This window comes from Phalacrocorax aristotelis, chromosome 17, assembly GCF_949628215.1.
Source record: "Phalacrocorax aristotelis chromosome 17, bGulAri2.1, whole genome shotgun sequence".
NCBI lineage: Eukaryota > Metazoa > Chordata > Aves > Suliformes > Phalacrocoracidae > Phalacrocorax > Phalacrocorax aristotelis.
Genome location: NC_134292.1, coordinates 3,195,315 through 3,217,397, shown reverse-complemented (window position 1 = coordinate 3,217,397; position 22,083 = coordinate 3,195,315). Strand labels below are relative to the sequence as shown.

General features: G+C 53.8%; 1 protein-coding gene across 2 annotated transcripts in view; it reads left to right on the top strand.

The window, feature by feature from the left end:
* The window catches only part of WHRN (whirlin), a 57,360-nt gene that overhangs the window by 34,478 nt on the left and 799 nt on the right, over positions 1-22,083 (top strand). Inside the window, exons 4-12 of one of the 2 annotated variants that reach the window (XM_075111910.1) lie at positions 8,030-8,232; positions 8,634-8,670; positions 9,978-10,190; positions 10,525-10,737; positions 12,584-12,616; positions 17,756-17,827; positions 18,217-18,814; positions 20,498-20,676; positions 21,349-21,471. In XM_075111910.1, the coding sequence (XP_074968011.1) occupies positions 8,030-8,232; positions 8,634-8,670; positions 9,978-10,190; positions 10,525-10,737; positions 12,584-12,616; positions 17,756-17,827; positions 18,217-18,814; positions 20,498-20,676; positions 21,349-21,471 (1,671 nt within the window). The remainder of the gene's footprint in view (positions 1-8,029; positions 8,233-8,633; positions 8,671-9,977; positions 10,191-10,524; positions 10,738-12,583; positions 12,617-17,755; positions 17,828-18,216; positions 18,815-20,497; positions 20,677-21,348; positions 21,472-22,083) is intronic. The other variant, XM_075111911.1, reaches the window with a different exon arrangement.

The window sequence follows — 22,083 nt, the reverse complement described above, 5'->3', positions numbered from 1 at the left end:
AATGAGGACGTGAGTGGTTGTGGTACACAAGATGTAACCTTCCCGCTGGAGGCAGTGCGGAGTGGTCCTTCAAACAATGTCACCTTTATGGGGACAGATGTGCTGAAATTGCTCCTCTTCTGGGAAGTTACCAGAAACCTCCCCGCAGCAGTGGCGAAACCACTGCCCACCCCAAGACGTCTCTTCTCGTCCGCTTTCATTTCCACTCTGTATCTGCTTTGTTCCTCATATTTGTGTTGCGAGGTGTTTGGGGAAAAGAATGTGTTTTCAGGCAGCGCTTGGCACCCGCCGTTCCTTCGCCTTGCTCCCAGCTCTGTCTCTGATCCTCCAACAGGCTGCGGTGGCCTCGCTGGGCGTGGATCATCTGCCCCATCCTGTTTCCCTCCTGGGGAAGCTGAGTACCTCCTTATTTTATTGCGAGTGTTAATTTGGTCATTTCCAAATCAACTCCTACTTTTTCCTGCCCATATTTTTAATTTTTTAAGGTCTGCCTTTGGTAATTATTTGTGCTAGAGAGAGACTCCTTCTACTTTAGTGGTATCCACGAGTGTAATTTAACCTCTCTTCTAGCACATTAGTGGCATTAAATAAGACTCGTGCTAGTGCCAAACCATTTGGCATCCTATTAGCCAGTTATTCCCAGCTCAATTTGGCGTCATTTAATTTTAACTCATGTTTAAAATCTCTCACCTATTTTGCTGTTCATGTGACTGAATTTCTCCCAGAGCCAATTCTGATTATTTTTAAGAGACTTCAGGTGCCCAGAACCCTTGTCCTGAGCCCATTAAGTTTCCCTTGACTGCACCTCCCTTTCCCATGTTATTCTCTCTGTCTCCAGAAAGAGAAGGAGCCAAGCCTGTCATAAAGGTGTGTTATTTCTGAACTCTGCCGCTTTTCTGCGGTCTCTCATCTTTTGCATGTCATGTTCAGTCCCTCCTTTTCAGGGTAGATTTTTTTTTTTCCCTAGAAAATGAGCATAATCCCATTTTCATAAGTGGTCGGGCACTCAGCAGGTCCTGTTGTGTCCACCCACCATTAGCTGAGCACAACTGAAAACTTGTTCCTGAAGTATCCATGGTAACAATTTTTCTGTGTTTTATTATGACTTTTTTGTGTCTTATTATTACTACTTTTATTCTGTGCTGGTTCAGAGCTGTGCATACTGCAAATAATTTGCCAGGGTCAACATTTGTTTTAATAGATGGTTCATTTGCATCTCTGCAGTCTTTTGTTTCTTTCTCAGTTGTCCTTGACTTTTCGGGGGGATAATTATTACCTATGTTAATTAGAAAAAATCCTTTCCACCTCTAACAGGAGCCTATCATCAAGATAGGCTGATTTGCAGGCATTTGGGCTCTCCAATGATTCCCTTATCTGCCCTTCATGAGCAGTTATTTTTGCAAGGTCTTTTTTTCCCCCCTGCATGAGATGCTTAAACTTATGCAAGTATTTTGTGGCTGATTATTTTCACCCGGTGTTAATATTCTGGCAGCACCAGATCGAGGTGGTCCGTGCTGCACACTGTGCTAATGGAGCACATGAGACCAGATTGCCATGACGGACTTTGAATAAATGTTGAGGCAGCGATGAAGGACAGATGCAGACGGATGACATAGCTTGTCCAGGGCCCCTCTGGTCTCCCTGATACAACGAGGGCTTGCCAGGTTCCTTCTGGTCCACTCCTGAAAGGAGAAACTAAGGAAAGGTTATTAAATCTGTATAACTGTTGTCTTGAACAGAAAATCGTGAAAGTTTAATCCTTGATATGGGAAACTATTAAAGATTCATAACTGCAATAAAACTATCTAACTGAATTTGGATTTTCATTGTTTCGTGCTGCAGTGAGCCCGATGCTCCTTATGTTGCCACAAAAGCCATTCCAGTGGATTGCCCCGTGGGTTAGAGAGACCTGAGAGATGATACTCATTTCACCTGAGTGTGTGCTTCTGTTGGCAGTTTAGGTGCTTGCATAATTTCCCCTCCCTGTTGTGTTGGTGGTCAGCAGTTTTCTGATTGTTAGTTTAAAGCTGACAGAGCTCAAAGGTAACCTGAGATACGTGTGGAGTCTGATGGTTGGGAATGTGGTCATTTGTGTCATTTGCCTTCCCTTGGGCTCCTTCCCTCCCTTCCTTCCCGCTTCTTGGTCTCTGTGGATCAGCTCAGGTGGAGCTGGCTGCCTCTGGCTCGCTCTCTGCAGCTGGTTCGCAGAGGTGAGGTTGGCTCCAGGCTCTGTGGTTTTTCAAACCGGGGAAGTTTCACATCCCTATCTTATGATTTTGGCAACTGATCTGTGCCCCACAGTCTGCTGGGGTAGAAGCGAGTATCCCAGCCTGACACAACCCTGCTCTACGCTCTCTCCCCTCCAGCCAGCTGGTACAAAGGGCTACCATCCCCCTGGTCACGGTCTGCCAAGTCCGACCTGTGCCCAGGGCTGGCTCTTGTCCTTCCACAGGGGAAGTCAGAAGAGGGAAAGGCCAGCCAAGAGCAGCAGCTCTGTTTGCAGGACCTGCTGCCTTGAGCATCTTACTGGAGCCAAGCAAAAGGTGGTGCAGCAGGACCTGGTGTGTGCCGACACCAGGGCCTTGCAGTGGCTGCTCAACTGCATCTGTCGTGTGCCCCCTCTTCCCTTCGAGCTGTAGGCCTGCATCGGCCCAGCTTGAAAGCCTTGGCTCCCTCCTTGGCTCGCTGTAGGACTGTGGGTTTCTCTCTTGCCTACATCATCTCTTTTGCCTTATTAGTTGTGCAGCTGCCCCATTAACAGCTGTTATGAAGAAAGCAAGCAGAGGGCATCGGCTGACCCATGTCAGGACAAAATTCAGGGGCCCTGACAGTAGTGCTGGTGGAGACTGGGCTCTCCTGTGCTGCCACAGCCCTTGCTATCCACCAACCCCTGTGTGCGTCACAGGGGAAGGAAGGAACTGTACCCAGAAGAATGGGGCAAACCGGCTCGAGGTCGCCAGACAGAGCTGAATGCAGAACCAAACTCTGCTGCATCTGAGCTGCGTCTGGTGCTTTTGCTCCAGCTCCTTTCCCCCTATGGATGTCACTCAGAGCGTCCTTCCAGCATCACTGAGCATCCTGTGTCCTTTCATCACAGGGAAGGGTAAACAGGAGATCTTCTCTGGCTTCTCATTATTGCCAGCGTTATTTTGTATAGCTCCATCAAGCTCCCCACACATTATCTTTTCTCTAAATTTAACAGGCCTAATCTTTTCGATCTCTCCTTTCACAGGCACCTTCATCTGCCACTAATCATTTCTGTTTCCCTTTTCTCGAACTTTTCTCTTTGTCTCCTTGCCGGGCAGGCAGAGACGTACCCAGGGAATGCACTCACAGCAAGGTCACACGTTCACTTGGATATTGCCATTATGCTGGTTTGAGCTATTCTTGATATGTTTCATACCACGGTTTCCCATCACGTGTTTTTGTTGCAGGCTTACTTGATCATTCTCAAATCCCAGCTGCATACTGAGCCAAAGTGGTCCATGAGCTGTGGGTTATAGTCTTTCACCTGTGTCTGCTCTGCTCATTTGAATGAACAGAGGCATCAGTCACATCTTGGACAGTTGCAAAGTCCTGCCTGGTTCCTCAAAGCACCTTTACCAGCCCCTTTTAACACCTCTAGTCTGAACTAACCCAAATAGTTGAGTGTTGCTGGTAGATCTTAATGAATCACAGAATCATTTAGGTTGGAAAAGACCCTTAAGATCATCGAGTCCAACTGTTAACCTAGCTGCTGCCAAACACACCACAAAACCATGTCCCTGAGCACCACATCTACACGTTTTTTAAATACCTCCAGGGATGGTGACTCGCCACTTCCCTGGGCAGCCTGTTCCAACGTTTGACAACCCTTTCAGTGAAGAAACTTTTTCCTAACATCCAATCTAAACCTTTTCCTAAAGTTCAGTCTAAATCTTGGTTCTTTCCTGGGCTCACTTTCACACTGCTGCTGCAGGCATCCTCGGATTTTCTTCCCCACCTTCTGGATGCTCAATAACCCTCAGGTTCTCCCATTCCTTTGTACCTCTCTATTGCTCCTCAGGGAGATCACCACCTCTTCCTCTGCATCTATTTTTGCAAGGCCAGAGGAGCACAAAGGTCTCCATGTATGACATATATGACTCTTCATGGCCCTGCAGTGGGCCGGAAGGGAAGCTGCTGTGCCTCCTTGGCATGCAGAAACTCTGCCTCTGTAATCCCTTAAATAGCCTGAGCAATACCTATTTGCACAAGTGCCATACAGTGGATCTGGGGCATTTCTTCCGCCCTCCCCTGGAAAGCAGGCTGGAGTGAGTGAAGTGCCCCCGGAGCTCTGTGCTGCTCTGAGGCCATGCCACCTCTCTGCTGTCCCGTGGCCACCCACCAGTCCAGGACAGTCCTGGGGCTTCCTGCCACCCCCACGGCAGCTGCCTAATCCTGTAGCCATGCGGGGAGTCAGATGAGAGAGCTGAACCAGCTGAAAGGCAACCCTGCAAGAAGCAGCTGTGAGTTTCAGTCTGATCCATGAACTGAGCCAGATCGTTACTGTGGGGCAAGTGACAGGAGGGGTGCTTGTGAGTGCTGAGCTGGATGGGAAGAGCCAGCCTCTCCTTGGAAACAGCCTTGTGTTGATCAGCTAACACTCTGACAGTCTTCACCTGCAGAAAGGGGAGTCCCCAGTGCTCTGCAGCCTCTCTATGTAGGTCATGGGTCCAAGAGATTCTCCGGGCTCCTGCATCCAGCTTGGTTTTGCAGCGGGGCTGGCGTGGCTGCTGCCTGGCACCACCTGGGAGAGCAGGCCCAGGGCCCCTGTAAAGTGCACCAGGAATTGTCTTTAAGACTCATTTCAAAACAAAACAAAATGTAATAGCAATTAAACTGCTGCAGTCTCCCCTTGAGGGCTGCTGGGAGGAGTGTAATTCAAGGTAATGATGTTTTTCTTTGCTATTGAGCCAACTTTGCTCTACAGCAGCCTGTCTGGCAGGTGCCCTGGTGCCACAGGAATACAAAAAACCTGGCAGAAATGGAAGGCTGAGACATGGCACCACAGAGTACAAGAGGGGCACATGGGGCTGGACCATGACCTCTGCTTTGATGGCAGCTCCTAGACTGAAACCCTCTATCTGAAATAGTCAGTCACGCTCCTGGTTGTGCCCTGCATCTGTGGCTGGTTATACTCAGCTGGGACAGCCTCCAGTCACTGGGTAACTGTCCCTGAACGCTGGCAGGGTCAGACCCTGCTCACCAAATACCCTTAACCCAGCAGAACCCTGGGGCCTGGGATTTGCGTCAGTTTCAGACAGCCCAAGGTGGGTCAGTGCCTCATGAGCTAAGCACAGAGCAAGGGTTCTGCTGCCCCTATCACCTGTGGCAGAGCCTGCTAAATTGTGTTCACTTCTGCCAGCCAGGGGCTCTCCAGCAGCTCGCTCTTCTTCTCTCTACTTGATTTCTCATAAAGAGCACTTCTTGGGTGGTCTGACAGGCTGGAGAGCTGGGCCCAGGGGAACCTCATGGGATTCAACAGGAGCCAGTGCCGGGCCCTGCCCCTGGGGAGGAACAACCCCCCGCACCAGCACAGGCTGGGGGGGACCTGCTGGAGAGCGGCTCTGCTGAGAGGCCCTGGGGGTGCTGGGGGGCAGCGAGGTGACCCTGAGCCAGCACCGGGCCCTTGGGGCCAAGCGGGCCAGCGGTGTCCTGGGCTGCATGGAAAGGCGTGTGGCCAGTAGGTCAAGGGAGATTATCGTCCCCCCCTGCTCTGCCCTAGTGAGACCACATTTGGAGTGCTGCATCCAGTTTTGGTCCCCCAGTTTAAGAAGGACGTGGAACCGCTGGAGCAAGGCCAGCGCAGAGCTGCCAAGGTGCTCAGGGGCGGGAGCGTCTCCCTTGTGAGGAAAGGCTGAGAGACCCGGGTCTGTTCAGCCTGGAGAAGAGAAGGCTGAGGGGGATCTCATCAATGCTTATAAATATATCTGAAGGGTGGGTGTCAGGAGGATGGGGCTGGGCTCTTTTCAGCGGTGCCCAACGCCAGACCAAGGGGCCACGGGCACAAGCTGGAACACGGGAAGCTCCACCTGAACATGAGGACAAACCCCTTCCCTGTGCGGGTGCCAGAGCAGGGGCACAGGCTGCCCAGAGAGGCTGTGGGGTCCCTTCCCTGGAGACATTCACACCCCGCCTGGACGCGGCCCTGTGCCCCTGCTCTGGGGGTGCCTGCTCCAGCAGGGGTGGGACGGGATGAGCTCCAGAGGGCCCTTCCAACCCCCGCCGGTCTGTGATTTTGTGACAGTGTCAGCCAGGGTTGCAATCAGGGGTCTCTTCTGGCCCAAGCAGCAGGATTTCTCTCTCTTCTTCCCCATTCTTTTGTTCTCTCTGCTGAGGACACCCACATGAGGGTGCCTGGAGAAGCTACGGTCGGGTTTTATTAGCACTGTATCTGACACCATGGCATGGCCACTCTGCCCTCAGATCCCACCAGCCCTTTGCTGTGGAAGGGAAACATTGTCCCAGGAAGACAAAGTGAGAGCAGCGGATGCCTTGACAGGTGTTCTGTTAGCCTTGAAGCCTTGATGGTTGTTGGATCGTCCATCTGGATGCCACAGGCAGAGCAGCACACGCTAGCAGAAATCAAGCAGGAGTGTGCAGGTTGCCCATATGAGTCAGTCCCTACTGCTACAGCCCCTGGCCTCCTATCTCAGCTGGCAATGCTGTGTCTGGAGACTAGCCGATGCAAGCCCTGGCCCTGTGCTCTTGTGAGCTTCAGCGCGGCTGTAGCATAGAACAGGCAATGCCCAAGTGCAGGGGCTGTACTGTGATTTCTGGATCAGCTGCTGCCTCCTCAGACCAGCAGCTGGCTTGCCTTCCCTGCCGGAGCAGTCACTGGATCTGTTGTGCTTTATGCTGAGCTGAGCTTTGCTGGCAGTAGTCCTGATGTCCACTGTTTCACCCCAGCAAAGTCCAGGGCAGCACTGGTGGAAGCTTGGGTGACAGCAGAGTCACAGCCCACCACATAGGCTTGGCAGTGGTTAATCACAGCTTCTCACTGGAGTAAATGATTTTAAGAATTTGGAGAATTAATCCCAGTCCTCTGAGGGTTCCTTGACCCAGTGGCAGAATGAGATGGACTGAGCTGAAAGGATCATATTAATTCTCTGTGTTATTTTTGTAGCCTTAGAAATTCTTCCCGCTCTCTTTCTCCTCTTCTCCTCCAAGATGGAGGCAAGTTATTTAAAGGAATGTCTCATTCTGCTTGTATTGCAGCATAAAGAAAATAAGATGGTGTTTTGACAGAGCTGAACAGAAGCCTATGGTTAAGCAAAGATATGAAAGAGCAGTTTCAAAGAGGTGGCTTATCAGAAACAGGGTGAATTGTGATATGGGAGTGAGGAGGAGTGTCCTAGAAGCAAAGAGAAAGAAGACCTGGGATGAAGGGGGAAATACCAGATAAGGGCTGTGTCTTGAACATGAGCAGGCTGTCAGGGAAGCTCCTGATTACAGCAAAGGCCCTGGCCACAAAATGAAAGCTCTCAGGAGCAGCTGGGGAGGAAATAGGAGGAGAGAAGAGATGAAATCCAGCTGTCTCAGATCCTATAGTTTACAGAGCGTTGGAGACTGTGGTGAGACACTCAAGTTGAACCCTCCCTGCTGCACACAGAGATCTGAGGTTTGAGGCTTCTGCAGATGGTTCCTGGCCTCCCAGGTCAGCAGGAGGGATTGAGGCTGGAGGTCCTGATATTCTTTGTGGGTTGTTTCTAACAAAGTGGGTTTGCAAATCTAGTTAAAGGATGGGACTGGGCAGGTTGGTCTGACTTGGGATCCTAAACAGGCTCCTCCAGGCTTCATATCCTGGCCCGCGGCTGGCTGTTGGCTTGAGTGCTTGGTGTCCAGCCACTTGTCCCATCTACCTCATCTTTCTTGGTACCTCTAATTGCTGTTGTCCTAGTTTGGTGGTGAGGTAGACTGAGTAGCTCCTCCTTGGTGGAGGAGGTGGCATATTTCTACCAGAAAAGTCCATAGAACCTGCCAGGCTCACTCCATCCTGACTCTGCAGGTAGGAGACCAGATCCTGGAGGTGAACGGCAGGAGCTTCCTCAGCATCCCCCACGACGAGGCGGTGAAGCTGCTCAAGTCTTCCCGCCACCTCATCATGACAGTGAAGGACATCGGGAGGCTGCCCCATGCCCGCACCACCGTGGACGAGACCAGGTGGATAGCAAGCTCCCAGATTGGAGACACCCTTGTCACCTCAGCAGGGTACGTGCTTGGTATGCCCCGCTCACGCTTGCTGTGTAGTGCTGCCAACCCAGAGCTCCTGTAGGGTCTGTACAGTCACTCAGGACGGGTGTGGAGTGGCAGCATGTGAAATGGTGGCAGCCTGATGCACTGCGCTGTGCATTGGCAACCTGTCTGTGTGAGCACCCCCGGGCTTAGGTGTGTGGCCCCCAAATCTGGTGCTTCAAAGACAGAAACTCTGGTCTGGACAGAAGCTCAGGTCTGGACAACATGCCGCTGCCCTTTCCCTCTTCTCTCAGGCCAGCAGCTTTTAGCTTCCAGGCACAGAGAGGAGGGTACATAACAGATCTCGTGCCAGGCCTTAGGTGACGAGTGACGGGCATGTGGTGCTCAGTGCTAACTGATCTTCTCCCTCCTTGCAGGGCAGTGGGCGATCATGCTGCGGAGGCAACAGCCAGGGTAAGAGATATGATGCCTTCCTGATGCCTTGTGGAAAACAATCACCATTGTTGTCTCTTGTTTTCCATGCGAGGGAGAGCTTTGTGCTCCTGATTATAAAAGGGATGTTAGTTTTATGAGGATTGGTGGCTTTTCTCCTGCCCACCTCACTTTGCCAGTTGTGTTTCTACAAATAATGCTCCTGGTGGGTCAGTTCTGCAGCACATCTGGTGCCTCCCAGCCTGGGAATGATTACATTAATGGGCAAGGGGCAATGACCACACATGAGCAAGGACCGTGGGGACCCCCTCCACCCTGCAGAGGTGACCATGATGCCTTCTGCGCAGTGGCTGCCTCTGGGCCCTGACAGCTCCTGGGATCTTTCCCACCCTGCAGCAGAGCTGAGCCAGCCCTCTCCAGCACACCAGCCGGTGGCAGGGCTGCAGTGGCCGCAGGGACTTACCCAGTGCTGTGACTGCATCTTCTCCAAACACCTCTTTGCAAAGCGCATTTCTTCTAAATGGAAATGAAGCAGCAAGGTTTCAGAGGTGGCTCTCACTGATAACAGCATAGCGCTGTTTGCTGGCAAAACATGCTCCCCAGCCACAACTCCTTTCAGCGTCGTCGGGATAGTCAGGGTCTTGTCTGGCTCCATATCCATATGCTGACTGTGCCAACACTGCCAGGGAAGGGAACAGCAAGGACTTCCTCTTAGAAATCCCATTCAAAGAAAAGCGCCTTTCATCTGCAGCCAGACATGTCTCTCCCTGGGACTCCTTTGGTTGCCAGTGGCTCTTTCTTCACCAGGGTCTGCGTCAAGCTTGCGGAGGGGGCAAATGTGCCTTTTACACAAGATGGGAAGCTTGCCTCTCTCTCATGGTCCCCATGCTCCCAGCTCTGCCAGGAAGGAATACAGCCTGCTGGTAAATCAATAGCTGCTTAAGGGACAGCAACCATGCTGAACAGAGCTGGGAAGCTGCTTTGTTTATTCAACTGGTGCTGCATAAACTCATGGCTCTGGAGTTACCCAGACAAACAGTGACACTAAGTGAGCAGCCATGCTGGGGAATCCTGGGGGGTGACTGCCTCCAGTCATTCTCGGCATCCCCCTTCCAGTCCTGCGTTCCAGCTTCACCACAGGTAGATGGGAGAGAGCAGTGGTGTGAAACATAGGCAGCTTGGGCTGGTAGGCAGAGCCCAGAGCAAGGGGCAGTTCTTGGTCCTGCCTGTGCTGCCCAGCTGTCTCAGCAGAGAGGCAGCTGCCCTCCTTTCAGCAGATGATTCCTTGGCATCCCAGGCCAAAGCCTGTCTCCTATCTTCTTCTGCAGCCTGTGTTTTACCGGGGCCTGGCCGGCTCCCAGGTGACGCTGAGCAGCATGGTGAACCAGACCCGAGTCATGCTGGAGGAACAGGCACGGCACCTGCTGAATGAACAGGAACGGGCGACCATGGGGTACTACCTTGATGAGTATAAGGAAGGCAACATCTCCGTGGATGCTCTGGTCATGGCACTCTTCGAGCTACTCAACACACATGCTAAGGTGAGGCCCACACCAAGGTCAGGGACAGTTTCTTCCACCTGGTGGACAGAGCAGAGCCATTGTCACAGTGTGGGTCAGTGCCTCCAAGGTTATCTGCTCAGGGTCAAGGGTGTGGGTATGAAAGCAAAATCTAATGTAGGACGTTATGGGGGATACAGGCTGGTGTTCAGTGGCAGAGGAGCTTCTGGTGAAGTTTAGGACCAAACCTCCTCATGCATTACCTGCCAGTACATCTCATTGCCACTGATGAACAGTGTGGGAGGATGGGTCTTCACCTGCCCGGAAATATGGTCGTGCCCCAACCTCTCTTTGGTTGTCTGTCTGCCTGGCCCAGTTCTCACTGCTTTCAGAGGTGCGGGGTGTGATCTCCCCGCAAGACCTCGACCGCTTCGACAACCTGGTGCTGAAGAGAGAGATCGAGTCCATGAAGGCTCGGCAGCCCTCAGGGCCCAGCATCGGCACTGACTCCTACTCTATGATGTCCTACAGCGACACTGTCTCTTCCTCCAGCAGCCATTTCACTGCCACAACTGTCAGCTCAGCCCGGGTAAGTCCCTCCTGGCTGTTCCGTCTCTTTCAACACCTACTCCTGGCAGCCCTACAACAAACTCACTTCCCTGGAGCGCTATAAAGTCATTTCATCCCGCAGGAAACCCTATGCAGTCTGCTTCCCTGGTGGATTCCCCCAAAGCTTTTTTTTCCTTACGGACCGAGTGCAGTAGCATGATTTGTAGGTGTAATAATGTGATGGTGTGACACGTGCTTGGTATCTCTGTGCCCCTGAGACTGAGATGCCACTATCCTCTGCATGGAGCCTGGGCCTAGTGCTAGGAGTCACTTTACCCCCAGTGAGGGAGGAAGCCTGCTTCCCTTCCAGGACCTCCACAGTGCAATGTGAGCTGCATCCACACAGAAGTCTCCGTGGCTTGTTGCTGCCACACCATGCCTGCCTCTGTTCATCAGCTCTGGCTGTCGCTTTTAAATCATCATCTTAAAGACACTGGCTGCCTGCTCCCCATCCCAGTGGGGACAACAGTGGCCAGGCCAGCTGCCCCCTGTCCCAGCCCCTGCCCACTCTCCAGCATTAAGTGGCAGTGCTCCCATGTCTTTCTGCCAGTCCTTCATTGCACACACCAGCTAATTAAGTTATCGTAATCACCTCAGCATGTACAGGCACACAGCCCTGAAATTAATTTCCTAGCCATAAAATGCCTTTTGTCATAAATGCATTAGCAACCTTGGGAATTAAAACCTTCGTGAAAAGAACGGATGACGGTGGGCTTTCCGTGAGTTCCACAGCAAGCAAGCCAGCTCACGGCTGGGGCGAGTGGGATTGTGTTGCAGAGGGCCCAGGCAAGGCAGCCGGCAGGGGAGGGAGGCGGGGGGCTTTCCTGGGGCTGTGCCTGCCTACACACTTTGGTCCAGCCTCCCAAGAGGCCTCAGAGAGTTTCAGAGCATCAGAGCTGTGCTTTTGTCCTGTTGACTTCACAGACACCCATAGGAAAGCCATCTGCTCTGTTCGGGATGGATTACAGTGAGATCCTTTCTGGATCAGGATAAATGAAGTGAGCTTTGTGCTGCTCTCTGAAGACTCGCTGGGGAAAATTTTTCCGAAGTATCGGAGGGCTAACAGAGGTCTGCCAGGGCTTGCGCACTGAGCGTGACACCCTGTTCCCATGCTATCCCTGTGCCTGGGGCTGTACCACTCACTTTGGGTGCGCCGTGCTCTCCCTCCTGTTTCGTGACACCCTGTGCCAAGCGTGGCTGTTTGGCCTGGTGTGTGAGCGATGGCCCAGCCCCAGCTGGCACACGGGCCCAGAGGTCAGCGAGGGAGACTGCGGTGCTCTTCTGGCATAGAGAAGAGAGTGGCACCATCTGGTAGGCCCTGTTTTAAGAGCTTCCGGCGAGAACCTGTGTCCCTCAGTCACACTGCAGGTCCTCCCTGGCAGTGTGGCACCTCTCTGCATGGGCATGAGGACACACACCCCTCTGAGCTCCGCCTCAGGTGGTGGGAACAGTAATGCTTGAGATGTTTACCACCAGTGCTTGCTAAAACAACTTCTGAGCAAAGAGCACTGGCTCGTGGTGAATGGGTGCTTATCTCAGTTAGCAGGAGAGAGAGAAGAGGGGCAGAGCTCCCTAGCTGCTTCCTCTTCCCTGAACCCCTGCTGCTGTTGCCCTCCCTGGCACCTCTCGCAGGAGAGGCTCATTTGAGCCTTCGCATTCAGCGCTGGATGCAGCTGGATGTCGATTCTGCAGGGTGGGTTTTGGGGGAGGGGGGATGCATTGTGCTGGGATTTGCTTGTCTCGCTCATTTGTTCTGCATCCTCCCTGATGTTATGTTTTCGCTTTTATGCTTGTTTTAATCTGCTTTTCCCCTCGCACGTCCCCAGGAGCGGCTCTTGTGGCTAATAGACCTGATGGAGGTAGGGGCTGTCAGCAAGACGGGGAGCTCGAGTACTGCGGTTGCCATAGTAGACGGGTTGAGAGTGCGTGCGAATGTGCGTCGGGAGGGAGGCGGGGTACTGGCTGTCCGGGGGCCAGCATGCGACTCGGCCACGTGAACAGCTGCCTCGTTTCACCCATCTCCGCCTTTTCTTCCTGTGCCTTTGCTGAACCGTTCCAGAGTCCCTTTCCCCAGCTCAGCAGCACGGCTGCAGGCCTAGGTGCTGCAGTGCAGACAAGACTCAACCTTGAACCAAACCCAGCTGGTGTCACTGTCCTGCTTGCACTAAAGCCCTGAGTGCCACTGACAGCCCAGGGCTGGTGTTTTAGAAGGACCAGCAGCGTTGATGCCTGATGGACTTCGGACTTCTCTTTCTGCCTTGTTGCCTGCTCTACTGCTGCTGTGCTGTATTGCTGTATGGTCACCCTGGCTAAACACCAGTAGGCTGGTCACATCCCGTCACGCATCCTCAGGGGTGGGGAGAATTTTCCTTAGGGGCCTGGGGTCTGCAAAAAACCTGTGCTCCACTGCAGGAGGGGTTGGCGTACTCACGTTGTGGAAGTTCAGCCTTGGAGAAATCCTCACACAGACTTTAGAGGGGCTAGGCATGGATGTGGGGAGAGCCTCAGAAATCCCTCTGTCATAACAGAGCTCTTGGTTGGGAGGAGGCTGAGAAGAGCTGCAGGCTAGTGCCTCGGTGCAGAGCCCATTCCCTCCTCCTTGCCTGGGAGGAATTCACAGGGGTCAGCGGGTTGAACACACAGAGCAAGTGGTGGAGCTGAGAGCTGCTAGTACTGCTGTGGGAGAGAGGACTTCTGGTAGCTGTGAACCTAGCCCAAAAGCCATAGCCCTCTGGGAATGGCACTTATCTAGAAGACAATAGCTGTAGTGATCCCAGATTGAGTTTATCGCAGGCATCCTGAACCATGGGACACAGATTTCTTTGGCTTCATGACCAAAGGCAGTGACACTAGACCAGGCCCCCCATCCCATCAGCTCTCCATGGGTCAGTGGGTGAACTTACGCCAAAAATAACCAGTATGAGGCTGATCAGGACCTGCCATGGAAAAATGAGTCTGTTATGGGGTGCTTGAGGATACTTGGAAATGAGACAAAGCCATGTTTGATGATGCCCCCCACAGATGATGTGTGTCTGCCTGTCTTAAGTGACACTATCACCTCTTGTAAATCTTGGATCTCAAGATGAGTCCTGCAAAGCAGAGGTTAACTGTAGCATGCAATGATCAGATGCAGCTTGTCTGATCAGAGCAGTATGAATTTCTAATTGCTTACAAGCAAGGCAGTCCAGCATGTCCTTTGTCCCTGCCTCCTGCCCCAGCCCTCGCTGTTAGGATTAAGGAATTGAAATCCCTGTTGATTTCACTTTTCTTCTCCACTGCCTTGTAGCAAAGATGCTGCCATCCAAAGGTGTCGTCTCCTACCAGGGCCTGATTCCACAGGCACTGACTTGCTCCCAGCTCCCTGAAGCTGCAGGATTGGGCCCAGTGCAGTAACCCAGTTGAGTTGCTAGCCCCTGTCTATCTTTGGTATCCATTTCAGAACAAGTATAAGTAAGGAGAGGATGGCACTGAGCTGTTCCTTTCTCTGGAAGGTGAATCTCAAGCACAAGAGCCCACAGCCTCTTTGGCAGCTGGCAGATGATCTCTATGTCCCCAGAGGGAGAGCAGAACAAAAGCAAAGAAATGGGGGACGTCTTCCTCACCTATGTCCACTGTTACAGAGCTGCTGCAGCTCCCAGCTGTCCTCTGACCTCCTCCAGGACAGGCACAGACATCCCATGTGCTTGGCACGATCCTCTCAGGTGATGAGGACAGAGAGAGGGTGAAGCCACTGCGTGGGTGTCATTGCTTCACCCTCAGAGCCCCCGAAGTGGGAAAGGTCTGTGTCGGGCTGGGGCAGGGCCAGGGGCTCTGGGGCTCCTCCAGCCCTGCGGGTGCGTTCTGGGGTGAGAGAGGGAAGGGGAGAGAGGAGGAGAGCTGGGCTTATTCTCAGACTGGCACAGTTGTTCAAAATTTAAACCCTGTGGGAGTCAGGCTGAGTAGCTTTGCAAATCTCTCGTTAGCAGTAACTGGAAAATAAGGGACTCATTTGGAGCTGTGAGGTTAATTAAAGGTTGGGTTGTATTCCCCAGGGAGGTGGCAGTTTCTCCACCACTTAAGCTGCAAATGGCAACTGGCTGCCTGTCTGAAAGATGCTCTCCAGCTCCACTGCTCCTGCCATGGACTCTGTGCATATATGAAGGACCAAAGTTCTCCATCTACACCCTGCAGAGGGGCTAGAAGGGCCTCGCCTGGCCTCCAGTTTCTATAAGTAACTAGAAAATAGATGGGGTAAAGGAGCAGAGAATTGGTAGGAGGGATCAGCCTCCTCAATTAATACTCATTTTTCAGAGCAGTGGTGTGTGGCTTCGATGGGCCTTTCAAGGGAAATCCAGGAAAGCACAGTCTTAAAATAGCCAATTCCTGGCAGCAAATATGCTTAGCTTAAAAGCCATTACATTTTATGGCCCAGAGAAATTTTTATCTAATTGCTTTTGCCCCTCAAGTACTAAGCTTGGGGAAAGGCAAATCTCCTGCTTGCACACTTCAGCAGAAAAAAGCGCCCTAAAGAAGATGAGCAGTATTAGTGTCCCTGGCTGTTCAGGGCGAGCAGAGCCGGGGCGACAGTATTGGGCCCATCTCGCTGGGCTGGCGGGGAGGGCGCTGGGTGCAGCTCGCCGTGCCCACCCTCCGTTTGCCAGGAGGATTCAGGTCTCAGTGCAGACTGGTCCTAGCTATGAGGCCTGGGCTGGGGCATGGCACACGATGTGCTCTGGGATGGGCTTGGTGTCGTGGTGACGGGCACAGTTTGGTGGGAGGACTGGGGGAGATGGCACTGGCAGATTTTAGGGGGGCACTGGGCACTGCTCTTCTTAGTAGCAATGTAACTATGACTGTTTGACGTCAAGCTGCTCCCGCTCACATCACAGGGGTCTGGTCCTCGTGCAGTTGCCAAGAGCTCACTGAACTCTTGGAGGCTGGTTGAGGCTGGCAGAGGCAGGGCTGGAGAGGGAAGAGTTAGGGACACAGCTGAGATCCTCCCAAATATGGCCAGGCTGGTGCTGAAATGCCATCATCTCCGCCTTGGCTCCTTTCCTTGTGTACGCAGCCGTTGGGCTGGATTAAAGGCTCTGAGCAGCATTTGGAGGTGGGCTGGTGCAGGGGGGGTGATGCTTGGGAAGCTTTCTGCAGAACAGCTTTCTTTTTAGAGGAAACCATCAAAAGGAGGGAGCTCTGCGGCGAGCACGCCGGTGCAGTTTGGTGCAGTTTCCCCAGCGCTGCGTTTTGTCTGGCTGAGCATCTCGGCTCCTTGGCGTCACACAGGGACGTGATGGCACTCGAGCTTTTAAATTCATTGGCACTTCAATCAAATCTGAAGTCCTATTGCTAATGTGTGCACAGCCCGGAGCAGTTCATGATCATTTTAATCAATGTGAAGGCAGGTTGCTTTTGAAATAGCCCTACCTGCCTCTTCTTCCAGCCTCAGCCATATGGTATCACCCCATCCTTCATTCCAGTGCTAGGATTTGCACAGACCTGTGGCATGCCAGGTCTAGCTGGTATGTTCTTTCTGTTGCTGCTGCCATGTGCTTCAGCCTAGTCTGTCCTCTGCCCTGGCTTGTCACACTGTCGGTAACCCAAGAAGGGGTAGGGGATGTTTCTCTTTCAAAAGCCACCTGCTTTTACGTTGGATTAATTGATGGTGAAATCAGCCCTCGTCATAGGAAGGAGTGGTTTCGCAAGCTAATACTTTCCCTGTCAGTCTCTCAACAAGCCATTTCTTTTAGTTCTCATTCTCCAGGGTTCCTTCTGAAGCCATGGAGATAAAAGCACTTTCCATCAGTAGTTTGCTGCATCTCTAATGCTTTTAATTGTCTCCCATGTCTATTTTGGGACGCTAACGTCTTACAGGCACAGCAGCAGCCTCCAGCAGATGGGGGAAATGCAGACGCACCAGCATTTCAACTAATCAGTTGTTTACTCTGTAATAAATAACACACAGTTAAACACAAACTGTACCCTACCCATGGCAGCACAAACACACAAACATCTCTGTGAATGTGATGGAAACAAAGTACACCCTTTCTGAGCAGCAGCAGCCACTTCTCCAGATCAGGGGTTACTGTGGGAGAGGGGGGCTGAGCCTGAGTTTGCTCTTACAGGGCCTTGCAGGGGAGCCAGGCGGAGCTGGGGCTGTGCACCCGGCAGAGCACCCCCCAGGGCTGTACCTGGTGCCTGCCTGGGGCAAAGCCAGCAGCACAACCACAGCTCTGGGCTTAGACTTGGGACCAGCTGGGTTCATCCCCGTTCAGGGCCAGGCCAGGCATGGCTCGCCAGGGCAGAGCTCCACACCCAGCCTCCGCTGCAAACCCCCAGTTGTGCCATCCCTGCTGTTGCTTAGCCAGGGTGCCTGTTTGCCCTGCTTGACTCTATCCAACGTCCTCTCCTTGGGTCTATCCTGACTGACAGCTGCCCCTGTGCAGACTGACAGGTTCCCGAAGCCCTTCTTGATTTCTGGAGCTGTGATGTGTTCAGAGCTGTGTTGTGACATTTTTTAACGACGTTTTGACTCATAAAGGGAAGACGGTGGCAGCAGCTTCTATTTGCACCTGAAACCAACTGCTGTGGTTTGCAAGGGAGGGAAGTTTTAAACTTTTTCATTGCCCTTCTCCCAGGAAAGATCCAGGTATTGAACCTGTGGCCCTCAGAGCTGGTTCCTCCCCTCCTTCTAAATTAAACAGAGGAGCTGAGATTTGGGTTAAGAGGAGCGCACTCCTCTGCTGCAGAGGGAATTGCCCTGGTGGGTCAGGTTCAGAGCATGCTTTGAGCACGCTGCTTAGCTTGGGAGGGTCTGTTTCCCAATCAGGTTGCTTTGCTCGTATGTGTGAATCTCTAGGGAACCTCCCAGGAAACCAAAACCTTTGGGTGAAAGACTGGCCTTGCGTGGGGCGTTTGGGCAATGCCATGTGTCACTCTACATGTTCCCCAGCATGCTGGCGCTGTGGTGGTTGCTCCTTGCTGCTGTGACCTGGTTTCCTCTTCCTTCTTTGCCCTATCAGAACACGTCAGAATTGGAGGGAGGTGGAGACGGCCACCAGAGTAGCATCAACACCCTGCCGGACATCTCCCTGGTAAGACACTGCACCGTGCTGCTGTACCTCGGGTGGGAGCTGGAGGCAAATTGGTGATACCGAGTTTTGCCACAGCTTCTGTAGCTCTTTGCTACCTCACCTCCCCATGGATGTCACTGCAGCAAATTAACCAGACTGGCTAGGAAGGTTTCTGTCTTTTTAAATAAGAGTAGCATTTGTGTGAACCAAAGCAAAAGTTGGGTAGTTTGTCCTCCAATCGTCCTCATTTTTGAGTCGTTGTTGCCAATAAGGTCAGAAAGGCCTTTCTGTGTAAATCAGCTCATTTTGCCATGGTCAGTGCGAGAAGGCAGGTACCAGTGGCTGTGGGCCTGGGGCAATTCTTGCAGCTGAGCATGGTGTCCTAAAGGCTTCTGCTCTTGGTTTGGCAGGATGATCTCTCCTCCTTCCCAGACGAACCACCCAACTTCAAGCCTCCGCCTCCTCCTTCAGCCCCTCAGATGCTGGACCCCTCTGCTGCCCAGCACAGGAACCCAGGGAAGGAGAAGCCCAAGCGCCCTTCCTCCGAGTCCTCTCAGTCAGGCCTCTTCTTCGTGGCCCCCCGAAACTCCACACCCCCTCCTAGCCACCCCGAGAAGGACACAGTCAGCATGACCTCCACTGCTACCACATCCACCGAGGAGTCTGCCCCTAGCGCTATCTATGCTACCATTTCCCCGGCCCTGCACAGCTCCAGGAGGCAAATGGATGCCCAGCTCTCCTTGGTCAGCCAGCACCCCATTGGTCCCTTCCCCAGGGTCCAGTCCCCAACGAGGTTGAAGAGCCCTCCCCCGGAGGGCCCCGCAGCCGGGGGGCTTCAGAGACCCCCTTCCCCATCCCCTCCTCCTCCCCCGCCCCACCCGGCACCCCCTCCACCGGACAAGGGCAGCCCGCAGGCCGTGGCCAACCAGCATTTCATCATGGTGGAGGTGCACCAACCCAACAGCGAGCCCGACGTCAATGAAGTGAGGCCCTTGCCCCAGGCCAGAGGTGGGTGTCACCTTATCAGCCATGGGGTGAAAAAAAACCCTCTCTGGGGTGTTCCTTGAGAAACAGGACACAAGACAGATCTCAAGGGCAGGAGCTGGGGGAGGGCGTTGGAAGGGTAAGACCTGTGTCAGGCTGCAGGTCCTCGCCTGCGTGTGAGGGCTTGGTTGCAGGGCTTCCCCCTTCCCACTGGGGATGTGGGCTGCCAGCACGTGCCAACGAGGAGTCACAGGGGGAAATGGTGCCATTTTGGTTCAAACTCCAGGTCAGCAGAGTGGGGTAAAAGCCACGGAGCCTGGGTTGGTGCAGCAACATGCTGCTGTTTGGTAGCTGTGGGTTGGTTTGCTTTTTTCCACAGATGAGTTTTCAATTCAGAAAACAGCTTGAAGTATCATGGCAAAAAAAAACCAACAAGTGAAAATCCAAGAAATACAGAAAGCCCTCCACAATATTACCAGCAGTAGTGGTATTATTCTCTGAGACAAAGCCATCAGCCCTGGGTTTTGGCAATGCTGGAAAACCTGTGAGGCCCATGGCAGCCAGCTCCCCATCGGCATTCAGCACGCTCTTCAAAGCCTCCCTGGGTTTCCAGTGCAATTCAGCCTGACCTTTACTTAAAGACCAAGCTCTGTTAGGCAGTTGATTGCAACTTCTCTCTTGTGCGGGCTTTGCTGCATTTGTTCATAAAATTGGCTTCCAGTGGAGTTTTAAAAGAAGAAAAAAAAAAAGCCGTTCTGGGATTTTCCCTATTAACTCCAGATTCTGGACAAAAAAAGTCTAATTGTGCCCACACTGAGCTTGGGAGTCAGCTTTATCCTGAGCATATCCCTGGAAAAAAGGAGTGGAAGTGCGGGAGGAGCGTGCTGCGCTCCGTGGGCCCCGCGCAACTGGCTGCGGTCCGGCGGGAGTGGGAAGGGTGGTCCTGGAGCCCCGAGGGTGCCCAGGAGGGTGGGCTCAGCTTTCGGCTGAGACCCGTTTGGGGCTGGGGGTGCCCTCCGAGCCCCCCCCACGGAAATGCCCTGTGTGCCTGGGGCTCCTGGGACCCCATGCGAGTGGCCTTGTCGCCCTCCCGTGGCACCGTCCTTCCACTGCAGGGCGCGAACGCCAGGGGAACGGGCGAGGGGCTGGAGAGCCGCCTCTGGCACCGTCCTGCCCGCGGGGGGTCAGCAGCGACACCCCGACCCTCCCAAGGGAAAGAGCCCATTCCCCAGACCTTCAGCCCCCTCTGCAGGCGCTCTCGTACCGTTGTCCTGACACTCATTTCCAGAGGCCGAGTCCCTACCTGCACTCGGAGTCTCCATCCTCAAAGGGGAGGCAGCTCCTTTTTGCTTGGGTCTGACCCCATCGCCTCCCAGACCCTGGTGCTGAGCATGGGCTGGCTCAAACTTGTCTCCAGCGGGATCGCTGAACTCATTACCCTCTCCCTCCATCCCAGTTCGGGATCCGGGTTGGATCCTAGACCTGTGTTTGAGGCCACTTGTTCCTCGCTGCTCCCTGTGCCCAGCTCTGCTCTTCGGGAGGGGTCTGCTTGGGAACCCCATCCTGAAGTCCAGGTCTAAATCCCAGGGAACCTGCCCAGCCCTGGGAGCGGGTGAGACATCCTCCCTCTGGCATGTGGCCCTGTGGGGGCTCGGCTGGCTGCAGAGCCGCGCTGCCAGACCTCTAACAGCCCTCGTTTCTCCCCAGCCTCCACGCTTTCCCAGCTGTCGGACAGTGGGCAGACCCTCAGCGAGGACAGCGGGGTGGACATCGGGGAGGTCGAGATGAGCGGCAAGGACAAGAGCCGGCAGCCGGTCCCTGGGAAAAGCCGAAGCCTCAAGGAGGCCACGAGGAGCGAGGGGGTGGCAGAAGGGGCCTCCAAGCCGGTGAGGCTGGGTGCCCAGGAGCCTCGGGGTGCTGCCTTTCGTGGGAGGTGGGCACCCAGGGCTGCCAAGGGGCAGCACTGCTCCTGGCTGCCTCAGTTCTGCTCCCTCTGCCTGTGGGCAGCAGCCCCTCTTTTGTGCTTCCACGGGTTATTTATCCTCTTGTTTAACGAGCTGAGTTGGCTCGCTGGCGGGCTGAGCTGTGGGGAAGGGAGCCAGGAGGGGCTGAGAGGGGCACTGTAGGGCTGCTTCACTCCACCCTGGGTAAATCTGGTCCCTCCCAGCTCTGGCAAGCAGCTACTTGGGCCATGGCAGAGTCCCTGGCTCTGAGGGGACAGCTGCAGGGCAGTGCCCCATGAGTGAAGCCACCGGTGGCCCAGAAGGGAAGGTGGCATCAGGTATTGGAACTAAATTGGAGAACTTCTGATGATGGCAAGGTTGAGGGGCGTAGGCAGGCAGTCCCAGAGCTGCTCTGCTCCTCCCCAAGCCTTTCCCGACTGGCACACAGTTGGGATCCTGGATGTCAGGAGTCAGCAACTGCAGGCAGCGTGTCGGTCCCTCTCCCATGGAAGCCTGCCGTGGGTGAACCTGCCTGCCGTGGGGCCCTGGCAGAGGGAGCGCGGCAGGCAGACGGTGCCTGGCCTCCCTCGGCAGCACTGCCGTCTCTCCCCGCAGCCAGGGCTCCTGGAGCCCACGTCATGTTTGATCCGAGTGTCCAAGAGCGCACCGACCTTGGGGATCGCCATCGAGGGTGGAGCAAACACGCGGCAGCCGCTGCCCCGCATCGTCACCATCCAGGTAGGGCTGAGAATGGAAAGAACTCAATGCACGTCCCATCTCTCTCCACACTGGACATCAGGAAAGCCCCTCAGGAGGGTTTTGGAGGTGTGCTTTCCCTCTCTATAGCCCTGCATCTCCCCAAACATCAGTAACATCATTCTGCTGGTGTGGGGGGGGTTGCTGAGGATTGCGTTTGTGTCCTGTGGGTGATCCCATACCATGAAGCAAATCCTGGGAGCCAAGGATTTGCTGCAAACATTTCAGAGAGAGCCTGGGCAGCCCCAAAGCTTGGCTGGTGTCTCCAGATGTCTGGAAACCCCCTTTTGCTGCTTAGATAGAGGACTGGGGGAGGGGAGGTGGTGGATGATAGCCAGGGAACGGAGCCCTGGAGAGCTGTCTCCCCGCGCTATTTCCTCTGCTGTTTACTTGGGGCAAAATTCAAGTTATTTACAGCAAAAGAAAAGCAGAGCTGATTTTGCCTTGGTTATTCTTGGCCATCCCAGCTGGCGCTGTGCTCCAGGAGCAAGCAGGAGGGAAGCCAAATCCATCCCCTCTTTCCAAAATGTGAAATATTTCATATTTTCCCAAAACTGCCTGTATTTCATCCCTGACTTGAGCCTGGAGAGGTGG